At 40.2% G+C, this 21,445-nt stretch overlaps 2 protein-coding genes and 1 long non-coding RNA gene across 11 annotated transcripts; 1 reads left to right on the top strand and 2 right to left on the bottom strand.

Moving 5' to 3' along the window:
- Nucleotides 1-2,653: 2,653 nt before the first annotated feature.
- On the bottom strand, nt 2,654-9,707 carry LOC112277913 (mechanosensitive ion channel protein 6). 8 transcript variants are annotated; one of them, XM_073531520.2, is made up of 12 exons: nt 7,635-9,707; nt 7,274-7,363; nt 6,962-7,138; nt 6,621-6,845; nt 6,054-6,495; nt 5,373-5,824; nt 4,966-5,103; nt 4,586-4,828; nt 4,249-4,464; nt 4,038-4,069; nt 3,524-3,800; nt 2,654-3,265 (listed from the first exon to the last, which is right to left on the bottom strand). In XM_073531520.2, the coding sequence occupies exons 1-12, from the start codon at nt 8,841-8,843 to the stop codon at nt 3,104-3,106; spliced, it is 3,663 nt and encodes a 1,220-aa protein (XP_073387621.1). In that variant the 5' UTR covers nt 8,844-9,707; the 3' UTR covers nt 2,654-3,103. The 8 variants fall into 8 exon arrangements, with proteins under 8 accessions (XP_073387621.1, XP_073387622.1, XP_073387620.1 ...); XM_073531521.2 differs by having other exon boundaries at nt 6,054-6,490; nt 6,665-6,744; nt 7,274-7,510; XM_073531519.2 differs by having other exon boundaries at nt 5,068-5,103; nt 7,274-7,510.
- Nucleotides 9,708-10,090: 383 nt separating this feature from the next.
- LOC112277770 (uncharacterized) lies at nt 10,091-11,646 on the bottom strand. The gene is made up of 2 exons (XR_016501206.1): nt 10,951-11,646; nt 10,091-10,751 (listed from the first exon to the last, which is right to left on the bottom strand). It is a non-coding gene; the product is annotated as an uncharacterized LOC112277770 (long non-coding RNA).
- A 6,922-nt stretch (nt 11,647-18,568) lies between these two features.
- LOC112277718 (U-box domain-containing protein 25) lies at nt 18,569-20,959 on the top strand. Of its 2 annotated transcripts, XM_024510364.3 has the most exons (4): nt 18,569-18,845; nt 19,033-19,955; nt 20,089-20,434; nt 20,601-20,959. In XM_024510364.3, the coding sequence occupies exons 1-4, from the start codon at nt 18,771-18,773 to the stop codon at nt 20,604-20,606; spliced, it is 1,350 nt and encodes a 449-aa protein (XP_024366132.1). In that variant the 5' UTR covers nt 18,569-18,770; the 3' UTR covers nt 20,607-20,959. The 2 variants fall into 2 exon arrangements, with proteins under 2 accessions (XP_024366132.1, XP_024366131.1); XM_024510363.3 differs by having other exon boundaries at nt 20,089-20,647.
- Nucleotides 20,960-21,445: the final 486 nt, after the last annotated feature.

A 21,445-nucleotide genomic window follows, 5' to 3' on the forward strand; every position in this document is an offset into this window, starting at 1 on the left:
AAAGTTGATAATCCTACTGTGAAAGATTTGGCAATTTATTTATCAGAGCTACATACAATGATGAAGGCACAGTTAAAAGAGGCTCAAGAATAACAAAAGGTCAATGCGGATGTCTATCAAAAGGAACAACCATCATTTGTCTTGTGTGATAAGGTATGGCTACTTCATCGCAATATCAAGACCACTTGTCTTTGTGACAAGTTGGAGTATCGAAGGTCGGGACCATTTTCTATTTCTGCACAAATCAATCTAGTTGCATATCATTTACATCTACCGGAGTCAATGAAAATCCATCCAGTATTCCATGTGTCTCTTTTTGAACCATACAAGACAGTGGACATACCAAAAAGACGACAAGCTCTACCTCCTCCTATAGAAGTGGAAAATAATGAAGAATTTGAAGTAGAAGAAGTCTTAGATTCAAGGCAGCACTAAAATAAATTAGAATATCTTGTCCATTGGCGCGGATATGATATTAGTGAATGCACATGGGAGCCAATAAAGAATCTTGTAAATGTAACAAAGGCGGTGGAGGCTTTTCATCGACGACATCCATCAAAATCAAGATAAAAATCTTCTTTATAAAAGAAACAACATCTAGGCAAGATAACATTCTACTTTCAATTCTTGTTCGTAGCTTCTTTGTAGTAGTGACGCTCAGGAGATGGAGAACCAACAACTAGTGGATTCGACTCAAGAGTCTTCATTTGTTGACCTGCCGGATGAGACATTGTGATTGTCACAACCTTCAAGACGACGCAATCAAGATGAAGATCTTCAAGAACGACATGTTCTTCCTCGAATAGATGGTGAGATACAACGCGTTTGGTATCACGATTTGAGAAGGGACTCCCGATGTTTGGTATCACGATTTGGGAAGGGACTCCCGATGTTTGGTGATTTTGCTAGAGGTAGGAACAACTCCTGATGGTGTTCCAAATATTCTATTTGAAGGAAGTTACGAAGGCCTCAACAATGATCAAATAACTGAGTGGTCTTTCCGCCCTGGTATGGGATACTATCTATGGTTGAGAGGCCCTATTAATCATCTTCGAAGAGAACAAAGATCAGAGTATGTGGTAAATACAATTCGTCGCATCATAGATTTCTTCAACATATGATGACTACTCCTCGTAGAACTCGTCCCTAGAAGGAGGGGTAGTATCACGGACATAATCATGTAAGTTAGTAATTACATATACAAATAGGTAGAAGTAAGTAAAAATAGGTAAAAGTAATTTAATTCTATAGTATTTAATATGGAAGCTTCCTAAAAGCTTTATAGATGCTACTTTGACTTTATAGGTATCTTTAATTGACTTTTTGGATTAGAAACGTGGTCAACAAGTTGGCCATGTGCCACACATGTTGTTAGCTTGAAGATCAAGCTAACTATGTGGCCCACACGTAGAAAAACTTGCCTTGTAAGTCAAGGCATGTGTCCTACAAAGTCAACACATATTAGAGGTCCTATAAAACGTCGCCACATAGCCTCTAATTAGATAGTATATATAGAGACAAGAGTGAAGGCTTCTTCACTCTTGTCAACTCCTTTGTTGCTTCTAGTCTAGTTTCAAGGGTCTCTAATTTTCTTGTCTTTTGGCAATAGCCATTCTAGTTTCTCTTTCAATATATATACTTGTTTATATATATTTTGTTATCTCTCTTTGACTGAAGGCTCACTTGTTTGAATTATTTTTTTATCGAGTTCTTGTCCTTGACAACCAATGGTTGGACATGGTCATGATGGTCATGATCCATACCGTCCATGCAAGGAGGAGGAAGAAATATTGGGAGACCAATATCCATACCACGCAGCGATTGGAGCACTTTTGTATTTAGCTACATCTGTAAGACCAAATATTGCATTTGCAGTTAGTGTTCTTGTAAGACATAGTGCACGTCCAACACTACGACATTGGAATGGCATCAAACATTTATTACATTATTTAAAAGGTACTGAAAACTTGGGATTATACTACTTACAATCAATAGATCCAAAATTGATTGGATATTATGATGCAGGATATAAATCTGATATTGCAACAGCTAAATCTCAAACAAAATATGTATTTTTAAGACATAGAGCTGTAATTTCATGGAAATCAGTGAAAAGAACAATAATTGCAACTTCATCCAACCATGCAAAAATTATTGCCTTACATGAAGCATCTCGAGAATGTATTTGATTGCAATCAATTGATAAATTCATTCAAACAACTTGTGGATTTTCATATGATGATTCTCCAACTATCTTGCATGAAGATAATAATACTTATATTGCAAAAATGTAAGTTGGTTTCATTAAAGGTGATAGGACAAAGTATATTGATCCAAAGTATTTTAGTTATGCTCATGACTTGATTACTGATCAAACACTTATAATTAAGAAAATTGAATCTACAAATAACCTTGTTGATCTCTTCACCAAAGCTCTCCCATTAAGCAACTATCCTCCACTTACTTATGGCATTGGTATGTGACGACTTGCTTTTCTTGAATAAGAAAGTTAATGAGCTCTTTAAATAATTAAAAAAAATGATGTTGTACTCTTTTTCCTTCATCTATAGTTTTGTCCTTAAATAAAATAAGGTTTTTCTAGATAAGGTTTTAATGAAGCAACAATTGTTGATCTTGCAAGATCACAGAAAAGTATAGATCATAATTCTATACAAATTTTATATTATGTAAATATTATGATGAGCGAGGAGTGTTGAGATCATTAAATGTAGGCGGTGCTCTCCATAATATTTATTGTAGACTACAATAATTACCATAGCTACAGTATTTAGAGTCTAGTAGAGAAGTATTGTTTATCTTCTCCTCTTTTCTCTTCTTGTATACACGAGACACAACCAGATGAAGAGATTTGTGTGTGTGAAGCTCTTTCTCCTTAGAAACCCTCTTGTGTGTATGACTTACTATTACTCTTGTGACTTTCTAAACATTCTCAACAGTGCCAAACCTATTAGGAGGTCTAATCGCAATAGTAATTGACAGTCCAAGTCAGAGTGAAAATCACATTTCACACATTAAAAATCTGTTGCAGTGAGGCGTGAAGGAAGAATTCAAGCATTGCACCAAATTTCCTCAAACCACACACCTAATTGAACGAATACTCTGCAAGTAGAGAGGGATCTTCCAGTGACAGCTTGGTAACAAAGGCGTGACCCGGAGGGAATTCGTAGCCAATGTTCAGTTCTGCCATCAATGCTTGAATATGTAATACCATATCACTTCGTCGTTGTGTCCTCTCTCCCGCATCCTGCACTTCAAAGCCAAGTCATTCGTGTAAATTCCTTGAGCGGATTGACACCACATTCTCATTCTGGCCAGGTTGAGAAGCAGATTATCACTGGCGAATCATCACTGAAACAGAAGAAATTTAATGAGAAAGTATGACTAGAGGACTGATTTTAATTTCCTGCCGCCTATGAGCATATAATTCATGTCTTTTCAGGAAAAGTAAGACTGTTTCCACTTCGAAGTAATTTTGTTGCCTCAGGAGGTTCAGTGGGCACACCTGGAAATTGATGTGATGTTGTGTAGTCATTAACAGCCTGAGTTTATTGGTGTTTTCAATGTCCCGCACAATGAGCCGCCATTGTGGATACCAGATCTGAGGAAGAGATTGGACGTACTTGTCAATTCGGTTCCTGAGAATGGATATTCTCTCGAGGGAAGTATTTGCTAGAATGTGGAATTCGACAGCATCCCACTGGTCTGGACTTCGATGAATATTTGCGATTGGCTTGTTGATCAGTATAAAATTAGGATATGTGACACTTTCACTGGAATTACTGCAATTGTTTTTATTAGTTAATATTCTTTGTAAAAAGTGTCTCCATGGTTTCATGTCAAGAGGTATACAGTAAGATAAGCTAAAGAAATCACAGCTCTAGCAACATGACTGTGAATAAAATGGTAATGTTCACTTTTTAAAAATGAATTCGGGACTGCATTATTCAATAGAGTAAGGAACTCTCAGATTAAGTGGCATACTAATAGATAACCAATGAAAACTTGGTGACACTCACTTGAGAAACGACGTCGTCATGATTTTCATTTCCTGCAATCAATGCCCAGTTTAGCTTGCAATAATCCATCACAGGTTTGCAATGTGTACTTAGCCCAGATTGTTCATTACATCCCTTGTGGCTGAAGCTAGTGAACAGAAGGGATTCATTGTTAAAACAACGAGATAAATTTCAAAAAACTCTGAAGAAAAAAAATCAGATTGTAAATTACCTCGACCATCAGGGGTACTCCTCCAATTAAAACCCGGTCGCCAACATCAAATGGATGCACGACGAATAAGAAAAGTAGCGACTCAAAAGTATTCCGGCATAGGTTGCCAAAAATTGAAACAGCTGGGGCTAAGAGTATGCTAGTACATGCCAGCAAAGCTTGGTTGTTGAAGCCCATAATAAGAAAGCTAATAGAAATAATTATAGCAATCAAAACCTGCACAACAATCCCACCTGTTTGTGTACATGATCCAAAGGCTTGTATTTTAAAACTTTTCTATCAGTAGCCCGAGTGATTCTGCAAGTAAGCAATTCTCCAAGGGTGAAAGTTCTCCTACCCCATCGAGAAGTAAGTTGACCTGGTAAATAACGCTGCGGTTGTCATTCAAGGTGAGCGACAAAGATTTCCGCTCCTTATACACATCCAGGACCCACTTGAATAGCGCTTGCTTTGTGATAGTACCATTCACAGTCACTTCAAATCTCGAGAATGCTTGCGTTGCTCTGTCTGCAGAAAAGAATTTCATGAAATTCTTGAGCACGATTTCCTGTTTGCCTGGCTCCGCAACATTTTTGAAAATCTGGCAATGCAAAAAATCACCACCTCTGCTTCAAAAACTAGATGCTACTCTTGAAATCAGCCTTCGAACAAAAAGTCTCATCAACTCTTCATGTAGGTTTATACAATATAAAGCACAATTGCGAATAAGAAACGAACATGTTTGGCACCAGCTGTGGCTGCAGGAATACTGTCTATCTCCCAATCCGGTTTCAACAAGGATGACCTTGAGTACATATACAAGTTTCGAGTGCGCACTACCTTCATCAACCTCATCAACGTCCACGCTGACACTGACTGAGCCCACCCCCATTCCAGATAACAGATGAATGTAAGTTCTTCACTCATTAAATCACTACAAAAACTTTCGTTGCATGATTGCCATAAGATCATGTAACATGCTGGGGAGAAGCGGAATGTGTGGTAGTCAATTCCTCCCGAAGAGTTGATCAATTCCCGACATTCGCAACCAGTCTCATCTCAACATCCATTCAATCTGACAAGTTCCACATTTGTAAAATCATGAAGAAAAAAATTCAGCCAATTTCCCACATGTGACTACTCACATCCTTGGTTAGAACTTGAATCTTGTCTTGAGCCAGTGATGCTTGTTGCTTGTGTCCCGTTTCATCTCCCAATTCAACCTCGGCCATCTCGAAGATCTGGACATTTACTGGTTTCGAAGTCTCTACTAGAGTGAGCGCTTCGGTTGGCTCTGGAATAGGAGCTTCACTGAGCACGGGAATAGTTACAGGGCCATTGACATCATGAGAGGAAATGGGAGGAGAAACACCAGAAGATGCGTCATCCACCGGCAAAGCTTGTTTTTCTTGCAGGTCCATCTCGGATTGAATGACATCTTGCTCCAATTCGACAAACTCATGTGTGTGCGCTTCATTCTCAAAGGTCACCTCACGTGGAACGACCTCTTTGTTGGGTGGAACGACCTGTTGTTCTGAATGAGTATCCTGCTCGAGTTGAATATTCTCTTCTACTAGTATCTCATGAGTTACTTCATCTGCCAAAGATATTAGTCATTATAAACTAGGATACAAATGCTCGTCTGGAGGAGCCATGCTAATCGAATCACCTGTAAAATTCAAGTCTCTTCCTGGACATTCCTCGCTTATCATGACTGAACAACATGCCGCATTTCAGCAACCTACTTCTGAATAATTCAACAGATTGATTCAATTGTGAATCATGTACATGAGGGTGAAGGATGTATAATGGACAGAAGACTGTACCCTCTCCCATGTCCTTTTCCTCAAGCGCAGCAAGGTGAACTGAAGATTCCACATCTTGAAGGTATTCTTCATCCTTGACCTCATGCTGCAGGTTGAATGTGCCGGGTGGGGTTTCAGTACGAGATACGCTGAGTGGTTTTTGGGTCTCGGCCGAGCTGGGTGAGGAAGAGAATGGAGGAAGGAAACTGGGGTAGGGGAAGATGGAAGGCATTGTTAACAAAATCTCGGGGATGGTCGGCACTTTCAAGGCCAAGGAGTCAGCAATTGAAGTAAGAGTGCGTGCAGTGTCTGAGTATGGTTGCCAAGCTGATTCTTGTGGACGGGTAAATCTTCTTTTTAAAGAGGATTCTGTTGGTGTTGGTGAGTATTGACGTTCAATACGCCCCTGTTTCTTTGCCTCCCTTCGTGCCAATTTGTTGTGGGAGTTGGCAGCCGTCCTGAGCTAATACATTGGAAACGCAATCAATCAGTAGCGCATATAGACGAAGAATCTAGGAGCCATTGCAGCAGAAGTTTCAAAATCTCGAAGCATTTCGAAAGCGGAAATTGATTTGGATGAAACAATACTTTAGGCACAGGGGCAGCCTCTCTCCTGTCGTCGCCGAACCCACCGTGTTTGCGAGCATATTTGTGACTCCGTGGTTGCGATAGAGTTTCTAACACGTATTCTTGGAAAATAGAGTCTTGGATCCTGTCAAAATATGCAGTCCGGTGGAAGGTGTTGGCTAAAATCTTCACAAGCAGAACCTTCGTTACCCAGAGAGTCGACGCTGTGAAAGAGCAAATGAGGAGCTGGCCGCATTATCCCTGGATTAGGATTAGTGCCGGATCTTGTCACTCTTACTCATTGTAAATGCATATAACACGCTAGAGAAAAGCCAAGACTCGGTAACATATAGGTTAGGTACCTTGGAGATAGTAGGAATTATGCCTGAGTTGTCTTCAATGTGTCGGGTCACGATGGTCCAGGCAAGAAGGATAAACCCCAACCAGATTGCATTCTTCACAGAACGGCGCAGACCGAAAATGAAGAAAAGAACGCGCTTCTTCAAGAGGAAGTTGTACTCGATCAATATCACCATCATCTACGCTGACAGTTGTGCCCACAATTCTCCAGTGAACGAAACTTTGAGATTGCGATCCCAGTCAAGAAAGCCATTAACCCCCATACAAGATTCTAATGAAATAGGCGAGGAGGTGGAATCATATTGTGGAAATACCTTAACGCCCCAACCGGAGAGGAGGCGTCCAGCCAAGGCAACGAAGCCGAGGGCTAGCCATTGCCAGAATTCGAAACTCCACCACTTGATCTGCACAAGCCGAGGAATGTGCGCAGCGCATATGAGGAGAACGCATGCTGTGATCAGAGCTAACCACTGCACGTTGTGTAATGTCCTGCTCTTGATCCTCTTCCACCTTTGGTACCGAGGTATCATCGAATCATTCAGAGGATCATGCTGCAAGCAAGTCACCACAATCGTCCTAGAATTTGAGATTCTTCACAACACGTCTCCATAGCTGTTGGGTTCTCAATTTCGTGAGCCGAGGAGATTTTGATGGCGGAACAAGGAAGGTACTCACCTCAATCTCAGCCATCACTTTCTTTGCAGCGCGCCCACCAAGAATGGATGTCAGGGATTGCTTGCGTGGACCCTCAGGGGCACAAAGTGCAGCAAAAGGAGTTGGTAACAGGTCTAATAGATTCTGAAGAACATCTTTCGTCGCCTTCGGTGGGTGTAGACTATTGGGCACCTCTTCCTCGAATCCTTTCTTTGGAACAAGTGAATAAGGACTGAGCACGGAAACTTCATCTGCAAATGCAGCCACCAGCGGGGGCCGATCTTGTAAACGCGACTTCACTCGGGAGTAAGTTGCCAGGGGAGTCCTCTCATAATGGATGCGATCGGGTTTCTTCTTCACTGGCGTGGCGGGCACCACGGGCTTGTTAAGTGGCTGAGATGAAGTTACTAGAGTAGGAAACTTAACTACAAGCAACTTCAGGGATGGCATCAACCCCTGGAAGTTTGCAAGTTTTCCAATAGCTATTTTTAAAATTTCAGGACGGAAGTCTAGAATTGATCGAGTGCGGGAAAAGAGACTGGAAGGTTGCGAAGGAGAGTCAGCAGCAGTCTCTGTTGCGGCGTCGGTCTTTCCAGCAAGTGACTCTGATGCTGTCGTCTCTGTTCCAATGATAGCACTGAATGTTGCTTTTGGTTTTCGAAGGTTCGCTCCTTCCTGCATGACAATAGGTTTTTGGAGTTCTGCCTCTTTCTGCATGGCGATGCTATTAGATTGACTTGCGGCACTCTCTGAAACATCAATCTCATCCCGGTTATCCCTTCCCTCAAGATTTGTAGTCTTGGTTCTGTGGGATGGTTCCTTCTCAACGATGTCGAGCTTTTCTTGAGATGGGTAATCAATCGAACTTTTAGGAGCTTGTTCTCTTGGAAATTCCGGCTCCGGAATGTCTCTTCTCAACGGCTTAGCTCGAGGGTATTCTTCCGGAGGATCGTCAGTGTGCGAAACCCAGTACAGATCCCAGTTCTGTGGATCCACATGTGATGCTTCTCCTCGTGATGTGCCGGAATGTTCATGACTCCCTGTCGTGTCGTGTAAGATGTCTTTTTTGAACTTGTGTACGAATTTCAATACATTATGTCGAATGCGCCCCATTCTCGTTGAGAAATAAATGTCGCAACCAAGATGAAGTGAAAAACTGGTAAACCTAAACAAACACTTCCATTTCCTTTCTTTCCATTCTGGGCAGCTAAGAGCAGAGTAAAATTGCATGAACGAGGTGATTTAGGTCAACAAAAAGATAGCTGCGTAATCCAAATGTTTTCAAGCCATGATGCACAACAAAAGGAAAATGCCAGCGCCGGGTCGTATTTCTTTGAGAACGGCTATTTGTAAAACATTGAGGATCCTTGCGTCATCTTGCCGCATGATCGTGCTCCTGCCTACGTTTCCAGATCAATAATTCAAGTGCCATTCCCAGCAACAATTTCACATCCAAGTCCAGCCGAGTATTGTCACCAAACCCGGTGGAAAGTGGTCCGGTCACACTTGCGCAACTTTTGTACTCATCCTCAAACATGTGCTCTGCGGATTTCACGAGAGGGAAACACTGCCAGTCGTGCCAATATGTACAAGAAACCAAAGTTGGGTAACCCAGGGTGAAGTAAAAACTGAACAAATCATGCAACGTCGGGTTTTATGTCGCAGTGCCTCAATTGCAGAACCCAGAGTGATTGCGGAGCAGCAATTTGAAAAGTGGGAGTTCCATCGAAGGAAACACCTCAACAGCCGAAATTGCGTCGAATGAGCATCTCAGATTCTTTCGCAAACCGCAGAGGTCTCCGTTGGTTAAATGGCAGAACAATTGCTATTCGTCTGTCATTACAGTTGTCTTTAACAAATTAATACCAAAGGTGGGTACCAAACATCCGTGGGAGCTGCATCACCTAATGTGAGTGCAGCATCTCATACTGAAGATGAAAAACAACACCAGTTCTACTCAGGAGAAGTTGAAGACGCTGCATCTGAAGACGTCGTCAGGCTAACTTCCGGTATCCACAGTCACCAGGAACGTACTAAACCAACCCTAAATCTATGTAGTTAACGATTGTTTTTATGGAGTACAAGACACTAGTCCAGTCACGTTAGATATTCATTGCGACTGCCCCTCCATCTGTGTATCCAAAAAAACAATATACGGATATCATGGGTACACGGTACACTTGAATCTCATCAGACTAGAGTAATGAACTCATCAGAAGCAACCCATGAGCTTATGTTTGAAGATGAGTTTGGTGCTCATCTTCAAACATGTGCTCTGCGGACTTTTTCATAAACCGAGTGATTGCTTTGGTGGCGTAGAGCTTGATTTGGATCCAGATCACGATGCAAAATACATGACGGTTGCTGCGGATGCAAGAAAGAACATGGAGTGCTGCAATTTGTTTGGTATGGCAATGGTACTAAGAAGAATAAAAAGAATGCTTAGAAAACCGTTTAGCAGTGGAACACAGGTCCCGAAGTAAGAGCCATTTCGGCGAGTATCCATTTATTATTCTACAGAAAACCCGCATAGCAACAAACTGCCGAGAGAGTATGAGATGGCATTTCCATTTTCTTTCTTTCCTCCACCAAAATTTTGAACCTGTTGGTAACTGGCAAGAGAATTCACTTATGAGCGGGGCATCAAACACTCGATTTACATTTCAAGCAACAATATCATGAGATACACAAATCATGACATCGAACTGATGAGATTTGCCGTTGCGAATATCATGATGGGCAAAGATTGGTTCAAGAGATGTAGACTGAGCCTAATCAAAATTTGAAATTGCAATTTTATCCCATGTGAGGATTCATCACAGTACTCTGAATAAGTAAAAGGAAAACTTGTCCATAATAACAGCTAGCGTGGATTTTTTCACCTGCAACATTCACCAGCACGTTTAGAAAGATCAGTTGTCTGAAATTTTCCGCTAATCACTTCTTGAAATCTCGCACTACGACACAAGATTTTCAACTTGCTGACAATATGTCCACACATTAATGAAGCACGACTGCCTTGCGGATCTGAGCAACGGAAGAGGCATGGGAGCGAAGACAAAATCCACCGTCTCCACAAAGGAAAGACGGAAAAGACGCCTGCCTCTGCGGTGTGTCAGTGCGTACTCATGTACCCACCTGGAAGCCCCGCCATGCAAGACACAGGGCGTAGTTTCTCAGCAAATTTAATGAGTAAGTGTTTACTTGTGCAACAATGTCACTGGTGCATAACAGAACCACGCGATGTGGAGAATGCTCAAACGCTCTCTAGAACAAGTAAATGCTCCTCAAAAACCTCAAAAACTTTAGTTAACGAACTTGAGGGTAAGAAGAGCACTTATTGTGTCAGGATGTTGATTAATAAGGACATTTGCGCTCCATGAGCAACAACAACAACCCTGACGTCATGTGCTCATATTATCTCATGTTCATGAGATTCAACTGCGTGAATTCAACAGTCATTGCGTTGTTCAAGAAACCGGTGCTTGAATTGCATCCCATTGTTTAAAAGAATTCTTCACGCACACAAGTTTGCACCTAAAAAACGGTACGCGATTGTTCTCATTGCCTTATCAACGTGCTAAGTAAGTCCAAGAGTCTCAAAAAAAATTCAACATCACCATGACCAAAGGAAAAAAAGAAAAAGAAAAAGAAAAAGAAAACTAGCTCTATCACGGTGAAGATTAACAACCCTAAGCTGCTAAAACACGAGATTAGCATCTCGAAAACCACTCAGTCCCGGGCGTTCTCGCAACCGCGGGGTGCACACCGCACAGTTAATAAACCAGCCATGTTCAGGACTCCATCACCCCACATTATAAACAAAAACCCACAAGCGAAATTCCAAGCATAAGTGCAGCGTGTCGGTGAATATAAGACCGCAACACATTGATGCCGCAGATGCGAAGCAGATTGAGTGGACTCAGCCTGGCCTCGATTGTCCAACACCGTACATAAATTAGGCTTTTTTCCTACTCCCTGGTCAGTAATATGACAACCCATAGATCGACGAAGTGTGCAAAAATTCATGCAAATCTGACCGCCCTTTGAACGATTCGTAGCAAGCTGGCGAAGTGCGGACACTCACGTCGAAGCTCTAGCAAACGGATGAACAGATATACATTCCATTGGTGCCGGCAATGAAAGATCATTCGTTCGTGGATGAAGGATGACTGTGGAAGAGAGCGCGTTGTGAGAACGCTCAGGTGAGTCGTTCGCAATGGGACGTTCCCATGGCTGACGTGGACTCTGAGGTCTGAACCCTAATTTGCTCTTCTTGCAATAAATTGATAGTTGTTGTTATTTGAGGTTTTATTGAACTAAAATTTTAAAATAGGTCTCCTACTGTAATTCGATTATTTTAGATTTTCTTTTAAAATATGTCAAGAAATTGTACGTAAAAAAATTGAAACAAGGTGAAATGGAAACCGTTCAAAGTCCTATAAAACTAGAGTGTGTAACTGTCTTTTACTTTTTACTTTTTGCCTTTTTATTTTAATAATATGGGGATTTAAAATAAATAAATAAACAAACAAACAAACAAATAAATAAAAAATGGTATAGAATGGTTAGATCTCGTCTTATTAGAAGCATGTATTAAAGCTAAAATTCACATGAATGAAAATGTCAAGAAAAGCACATATTTATTACAATAAATTTTAAGAAGATGGGTATAGAATTTATGATGTTTTATTCAAAATTAGTTTTACCAATCAAGTTCTAAGTTCATTAAGTATGTAATATTTGTATCCAAAGTGATTAACAGATAATAAAATCACAGAACACATACAGTATTAAAGACCTCTAGATCAATCTTAAATCTTTGTATCTTGAAATTCAAATTCAAATTCAAATTCAATTTCAAACTAAAATTTCTGAAATTTAAGACATAAAAAAACCTGTACATTCATAACCTTGATTTTAATGTTTGAAATATTTACATCACATATTCAATCATTTGCATATTTACTTAGGTATTGTGGTTATAGTACAAATATATATATATATATATATATATATATATATATTATAATTAATTTACCAAAAACCTTGTGATTGAATTCTTGTTTATCCATTGTGATTGAAAGAAAATCACAATTTTTTTAAAATTTAATTAGGAAAAGAAGAAATGAAAACATTGTATTGATTCAAACTCAACTCTCTGCCAAGGTGCCAACTGTTTCAAAATTAACTGTATTGCCATGTACACTATTTTTTAAAAATCCAAGTTTAAGAATTTGATATCCAGAAGTAATTTCTGTTTTTATTATTCTCTAGTACCAGGCCAATCCATCTTAATGGAATGAAAATGAATGAAGATCTAGACCATAATTTCAACGGCTCATTAACTTTACCATTTCTTGGGCTTTAAGAACTTAATATCCATACAGTTAAATATTTATATACATACATATATTTACATACATATATAAAAATGGATAGATGTCGAAAAGATGATTTCAAACAAAAAAAATTTAAAGGTTGGGACATTACCAAGATATTATCAACATGGTCATCCAATCTTTTATGTGTTGATTTATACACACACACACACACATTTTATTCCAGCCCTGATTTTGTTGAAAGTTAATCAAAACAAAGTCATTCTCATTACAATACTGATTTGTTAGCAGAGTGGTCTAATAGTACAGATCATATTAATTAACTCAGATTTTATGAGAGGCATTGAAAGACATTACTAGATAAGACAAGGTAATAATGATATGAACCTAGTATTGAATTAACACTAATAACTTAGCACAGTGAAATTAAGCAATGGATGAATGTCTCACATTAATCACAACTTGAATAGCGTGAAAAAAACTGTATGCATATATATATATATATATATATATATATACTATTATTGAAGTATGTGTTATAATTTGAAATTGAAATTCTTTTGAAATAATGCAAATATAGTAATAATAATAATAATAATAATAATAAGAATAATCATTTCACACAATGTTTAGGTCTTTCTTAAAGAATATTTTGTTTAGTAGGAAGTTAGTAGACAACTAAAAAGTTTTGGAGTTGTTTAATAGTATTAAAAAACAACGATAATTTACATTTGTGTATTGCAACCAGAAGATAAGACCAATTTTTGATATGCTATTACGCAAGTTTTGTCAAGTATATGAAAAAAGACAAATTAATTTGGAAAGGTCAAAGTTTAAAAATAAGTTTATTTACAACTTTGGAAACTCAAGTTGTGTAGTAAAAGATAGCCACTAATTCATTTTTTTGTTTTACTTATGATTTTCTTAGATATATATATATATATATGTATATATATAGAATGTAGTTTTAATGTTAAACTTATTGTTGTGTCCTGAAAATGCAAGGTTAGAAGGACAACCTAAACACACTTCATTTTAATATTAATAAAATGTTTTATTTCAAGTTAAAATTGTATTACTTATTTTTCAAGTACATTTTATCCACACATCAAAACAAACACAATCATTCTAATTAACAAAAAGCCTTAATAATTTTGATGGAAAAAAGAAAAATTTGTGGGTCTTAGATTAGCTATGTAATCCGTAAAATATGCATTACAAGCTCTATGAATATATGCAATCTCTGTATGTATGTATATATATATATATATATATACATATATATGGCATCCTTGATTTCAAACCACAATTCGTTCAATGCTTTCTTTGATAATTCCATCAACCTGGTGTTGACCTTGAGAGATGGCAATAATTTTTACGAAGACATGGTGCTTGAATGATGAAAATGACCCACATCATTTGTTGAAAATAAATACTATATTATACAAGATGCATAATATTTTTGAAATAATTTTAGATATGATGTGGACTAATCATTGATTTAAAAAAATGACATTCACATGCATTATACATTGCAATTAATTTGATATCAATATATCAGTTTTTTCCATGTTCTAGTTCTTTAAATTGACCATTATACTAAAATCGATTTTCTTTCTTTAATGAGTAAACCCTTTATTAAACGATATAATCTACAAATCAAAATTCGAAAAAGATTCGAACAAGTAGATTACAACCTACATTCGACCAAATCACACTACATATAACTTGTGTTAATCACACATTAAACGGTCAAATAAGTTCCCTCAAAGCTCAAAACTTCAAGTCTGCAACATATAATTCATGCCAAAGTATGCAAGTAAACTCCAACCTAAGTTCATCAATCCAACATTTATCCACACGTAAAGTGCACCACACCATCCTGTCCGCCCGTAAACAGAGGCATCCGATCCTCCGTCGCCATCGTCGTCGTCGTCCTCTTCTTCGTCATCAACACCAACTGAAGTCAGAAGCTTGGACCGCACGCTCTTATCAGCGTTTGACCAGAGTTTTGGTTGGCCATATGGCGTGTCGACGAAGAACCAGGCTGGCACGAAAGCGACGTGAGTGAACGGAACCGTGGTCACGATCCGCCGTCCGTTCCGCCGGTGAAAGCCCTCAACTTCTTCGTCTGCTTCTGACCGTCACGTTCACACGGACGAGAACGACGGGCCCAATCAATTGGACTTGGACGGACGTTCGCGTTCCGTCAGTGGGTTGACTGTCCATTGAGGAGCTTCCATTTGCTTCTTCACTTGTTTGTTTGTTTGTTTGTTTGTAGAGTTGGTGTGAGCTGCAGAGTGTGTGACAGTCCCAGCTGCTGATAGCTTAGCAAAGACTTGATGATGTGTATATAATAATAATAATAGTAATATGAAACAGTCTTCAATGGTCCTGTTAAGATTAAAAAATCATAATAATAATAGAATAATAAAAACTTGGACTTGGATTACGATACTGAAAAACTCATACTGAATTGATGATGGATTATTGTACAACTCTTGTATGATGTGTCATTTGGCTGTGGTATTCAAGACATAGTAAAAGACATGATGTGAAAATATTGAAAACATCATATTATTGCACATTCTTAAACTGTATTATTGATTCAGTGAAGGTTATATTGTTATAAAATGAAATAGTGGTATGAACTAGCTTGTCACTCTTTTAGTCATATTGTTGTGAAATGTTGATAATTCTAAAACTTGTACAGTAGTTTTTAGTGGAATCAATTTATGTATAAAAATTCTTTATGAAAATCTATTTCTATAACTAATGGAATACAAGTTCATTAAAAATCCCTGCAAGTATTATGGATCCAAATCATACATACATTTAAAAAAATTGATATGTTATTAAAATCCAAAATATATAACCATGTAATTTTATCACAACAAATGAACTTTAACTGTACTGTTTATGTTGCATTTTCAGTGGTTCTTAATATCTTTCAGTCCAAAGTTGATTTTGACACTGCAATCAAATATTAATTTGATCACAAATACAATTATTAAATTTAGGTGAAAGTATTTTATCAAATTTCAGTGGTTATGTTTGGCACAAGATCATCAAGATAAAACCTCTAATTTACTGATATTCTTCAAAAAACCTGCAACACATGCATTAAACATTTGTAAGCTAAATAATGGTTGAGTCATCAAACTCCAGGATTCCTCTATTCAACTGTGTATAACAACAAAAGTTGTGCATATTCCCATAAACTCATATTAAATGACAAATTGGTTTATTTCATGCAAGCTTTCTGTTATCCTACCTAATATAACAATCTTAAATATCTAAAACAATACTTATTGCATATGTATACATGCATACACATTCGGCTTGTATTGATTTTTTGCAAGTTCACCATCAGCAACAACAACCCTCCTGAGTTTCAAACCCTACCAATTCCAATTTCACATCCAAATTTCATTTTCTAAAAGCTCCCTTTGACAGAGAAGAAAAGGGCTGGCTCCACCACCCCACCACACAACTCCCATGGACTCTTGACCTTGAAGCTTCCCCACGTACAAACATTGACCAAAGTGTGACCCAATGTGACTTATTGTCTCATATTATTATTATTATCATTTATTTGGGGGGGGGATAGAGCGGGCAGCTGAGAAAAGTTTTTTTTGTCTACGGGCCAAGGGATACCACCCATGTTGGTTACAATCAGTGTGTACAACAACAACAATACCTTTGATGTGAGAGCATTTCTAGAAAGATGGCAGTTTAGTGGCATGCAGCAAATCAGTTCCCAAACAAAAAATGAACCTAAAGGTGGACTGTGCATCCCTTCTCCTCCTCATCATGCAACTGTGCCCAGGAATGAGCTCCTTGGGAACCATTGATGGCCTCTACGTTTGACCACCATGAGGGGCCTGTCTCTGCTGCCTGATTGGGCTCACTTGCTCTCTCAAAGGGGCAGCAAGTGCTAAATTTTGTGCCTAAAGACAAAGCTCCAATAATGGGGCAAATTCTCTTCCACTATCATTCCAGCTTTACAACTACCACCCCCCTTCCTTTTCCTTCCTTGTGACCAAGCTCTGTTGCTTTGACCACCCCTATTGCTGCCAAAAGACAAAAGAAATTATACCCATATAATTATTTTTTGCTTTACTTGTCCCAGTATGTGTGATATTTATATGGTCATGGTAAACGGATCTTATCAAAGCCTCCATCAAGGCAGTCTTCTAAGTGGAATTCACATTAAGTGTGATGAGAGCTTGATGGGGTGGGTTTACCTCTCACCTCATGTATATAACAAAGAATGAAGGGCTTTGTTATGAGAGACAATCAACAAGGAGACAAAATTAATGAAAATAAAAATTCTTTTTTGAGTCAAAGTTTTTTTTTCCACTTTGTGTATCATAGCCCTGAAGAGATGCCTGCAGACCAAAACAAATTGACCAGAATTCACAAAAAATATAACTATTTCTATGCCTCAATAATAACACATATCATTACCTGTGTGTGTGAGTACATTTACTACTATTCTGGTCTCCTCACGCTTTAACTTTAACTTTTCCTTCATGTCTTTTTTGCTTTCGTTAAACCGTTTCCTTTTGAATTTTGCGTCATGTAGAGTTCCTTATTTTCTTCCCTTTGCAGTATAAAAAAATTAGGGTTACGGAGAAACCGATGCAGGCCCGTTGCGAAAAACGGGATCAGTGACGGGTGTGGTTCAATCAGGGGGCGGTGATTCAATGAACAAGCATGAGCTTCATTACGAAGGAAATGGTATCGTCGTCGTCGAAGTCGTCATTGGATTCAAAATGCAGGGAAGAATTTTAGGTTTCGGGCCTCGGCGACGGACTGCACACTTGTTGGTTTACAGGATCTATCATTAATGGGAGAGGAGCTAATGGCGTCTCAGGGGGGAGCTGGATTTGGACGTTGTGGGTCATTGAAATTGAGCCGAGACGAATGAATCTCGGGTTTTATGATTTCGTAATCGAGTTCATAATGATCGTGGCGCAGTGTCCAGACAGCCCCGCTGCGATTGACGCCGAACTAGGAATATGAAATTTACGAAAACAATCTGCAACGGAAGCAATTGCTGAATGAGATGTCAGAGGCAGGGGATTGAAGCGAACTGGATTTTGGTGAAAGTGGAGGAGAAGGAGGAGGAAGAGGAGGCGCTGCAGAGCGACAATCAAGAGGATCTGTGTCTGACAGGACGCCAGACGGCACGCTCGCAGTAGCTCTGCACAGAGGCCGACAGACAGACAGACAGACAGACAGACAGTGAGACAGGAAGTCGAGGAGGAATGTGAGAAGGATCGCAAGAGGAAGAGTCAGTCAACAGACAACGCGAGACCGGGCCCAAAAGAATAAAACACAAAAAAAAGGAGCAAAAAAGAGAAAATAAAAAACAGACACGAAAAAAATATAAAAAATAAACATTTAAAAAAAAAAAATCCTCCTGGAAGATTGTGAGAGTTACTTGTTGCGTGAAATCCTGCGGCCCTGAGTCTGATTCGGCATCACCCAGCTGTCCGGATTCAGAATTCGCTGTTCGACTCGCTTCCTTGAGACCGATCATTGGCTCTTGCATGGATGCTACTGCTACTACTTCTACTTGAGCTTGTGCAGCTCCGAACGCGGAAGAATTTCGTGTAGTACCGGAGAGAGAATGCCAGCCGGAGGTTGTGGAGGCAACGGTTTGTATTGAAGACGTGATGGAGTGTTTTTCGGGGTTGGATTGAAGGTGGAAGCTGTTTGTGGTGGGAGTGTTCTGTGGAGACGAGGAGCAGTTCGAACCGTCTGCGGAGCTTGCGGTGTTTTCGTTCTGAGATGGTTTAGGGTGGGAATGCTGCCGCGACTGCGCTTCTATGATATCCGGATTAGCCGCTGTATGTTAGCGCACCAGTTTGGGGATGAAGAGGTGATTTTGTTTCTGTGGAAGTTTTGAAAAGAGTGGTGATATTGAGCAGGGTTGTTGTAGAGGGAGTTGGTATTGTGGCGTTTTTGCGGAGTAAAATCGATTTGCTGAAGTAGTTGCAGGGGTTTTAAAGAGCTTCCGAATCCCAGTGGATGTGATTTTTTTGGTTGTTCTTTTGGGGAATCGAAAGAGTGGCGGGATGCGAAATCAGAAGCAGAACGCGAGGTTGCAACAGGCGAAAGGACAGCTTTTCATATGTGGCATATTTGGAAATTGCGCCAGCTCGGTGTTGAGTCCGCGCACTCCTCCCGGCAGTGCTGATCACGGCCAGAAAACAGCGTTCGTGTGGGCGGCGAATGATTGCAATGTGCCGCAGAAGCAGCAAGGTGGAGATGTATACCGCCGATGCGAAAGGTCAGAAGTTGACATCCCGCTATCCGGTTTCGTCCCCGGCTCCCCGTCTGCCAGTGAAGGTGACAATGCGTCCTCTTCGGCTTCCGATCGGACGTCGGACCAATGCTCTGTTCACGCCAGGTCCTCCATCGCTTCAGATGCTTCTGACTTGAGGGGTTCGGATTTGGAGGAGCTGTTGGCTGAGATCAAAGTTGGGAATTGCTCAAAAATGACGATCAGTAGCTTAAACAACGTGCTGGGTAAGAATTGCCAGTCCTCGAGGGATCTCATTCGATCGTCAGGTGTTATTTCTTCTCTCATCGCTCTGCTTGTGTCGAGCAATTTGGCTGAGACGGAAGGCACCGGCGGTGCTCGTGTTTTGGGTGACGACAACCACGCCCCATCCTTGCTCGAGGAGTCACTCGCTGCTCTGTCTGTGTTGTCTGAGGAGGAATCCACGACGCAGCAGATGACTACTCCCGAGTTTTTAACGGTTGTGATGTGGCATATCCGTAAGGGGAGAAAGCTTGCAAGGGAGAACGCGTGCGTGATCCTGGAGAGGCTTTCCTTGAAGGAGGGGTTTAAGGAGACGATGGGCGCCAGCCCGGGCGTGTTGGAGGGGCTCAACAGCATCTTGCTGCACGAGAAGCACCTCAAGCTCGTGAAATTGGCCACAAGAACATTGCTAGCATTGTGCTTGCTACGAGAGAACAGACTCCGGTGAGCAATCCTAACTATTCCTGTCGAATTTCCATAGGGTAGTGCATCACGAGTCCATTCCACTCTCACTTTCGCCAATTCCACTTCAAAATTGCACTTAATTTACCGCGTTCGTCATGTTTCCCTGCAACAGAGCGGCCGAGGCAGGCGCGGTGGCATCCATCCTGGAGATGCTTCCTCTGGCGAGATCCGCTGTGGCGGAGAAAGCGCTCGCAACGCTAGAGCTTCTGAGCACCACGGAGGAAGGAAAAGCGGCCATAATCGACCACGCTCTCGCCGTGCCCGTGCTCGTCGAGCTCATCCTCAAGGTCTCCGACCGAGGGACGGAGTACGCCGCCGGAACGCTGAGTGCCATTTGCAGCGACAACCTCGCCATGCAAGAGGCCGCCGTTGAGCACGGCGCCCCAACCAAACTGCTGCTGCTCATCCAAAGCGACTGCACGGCTCGTGCGAAGAGAAAAGCCAACCAGCTCCTCAAGGTGCTGCACAAGCTCTGGATGCAAAATCCCTGTAACCCAGACTCTGGTGTCACCAAAGCCATCCACTACTGAGTTTCTCGTACATAAATTAATCCCTTCCCCTCCTCCCCCTTGCGATTCTTAGGATCTGTGTACCATATGTAATGTTCTGAATCTGCAATGCCAGGCTTGAATCGACGCCCACCGCGTGCAGTTTTGATCGTTTACTGCGCACCCCAACTCCACATTCTCGAACTAGGAAACCGTTCGTGGCAGTCATCGGAGTCTCGCTATATTTGCGACTAGCGTCGCTCCGTTGTGCCCCTTGAATCTTACCCACTGCCAGTGGCACCGCAACATTTGCAAATCCCCATGAAAATGATTTGTCGGTGAGGTTCGTATTCATAATAAGCTTTTCCATGTTTCGTCGCCGAACGAAGGTTCGGCCGACACCGCCCGGCGCGCTTTATGTTGATGCTTGTCGGTGTGAGCCGCGGCATCGGTAATGGTGTTGGATTTCAAATTTATTATTTTCATTTACTTTCCCATTCCTAGTATGCGTGCAATCTTTTTGATTGTGTGAACTGCTTTGTTGAGATCCAATTTCCTGAAAATTTAACAATAATGTATTGAAATATTCAGATTACATAACCTAATTTAAGTTTATTAATTTCAACTTTAAAGCCTCATCTTCTCTGTGATATTAACGAATGGGATTTTGGAACATTTTAGTAATTGTGTAAGAACGAGTGATGTTTTATGTAGTTACGAAATTTTATTATAATGTTAAATATATGTTGTTGGATTTTTTTTCTATTGCTCGATCTGTACTTCATAATTTCTATGATTAACTATATTTGTTATAGAATGATTTAAATGGCCATCGTTGAACAAGTTACATCGCTGGCGTTTCATTAATTTTTTTTGGTACTATCTATCCTTGAATTTCATAAATCAGTTCGACATTTGTGTACACATTTGTTAGATTCTAAAATCAAAATAATGCAATCAAGTAATGAACAGAAGATTAAG

The sequence above is a fragment of the Physcomitrium patens genome, chromosome 26, assembly GCF_059467195.1.
Source record: "Physcomitrium patens ecotype Gransden chromosome 26, ASM5946719v1, whole genome shotgun sequence".
Lineage (NCBI taxonomy): Eukaryota > Viridiplantae > Streptophyta > Bryopsida > Funariales > Funariaceae > Physcomitrium > Physcomitrium patens.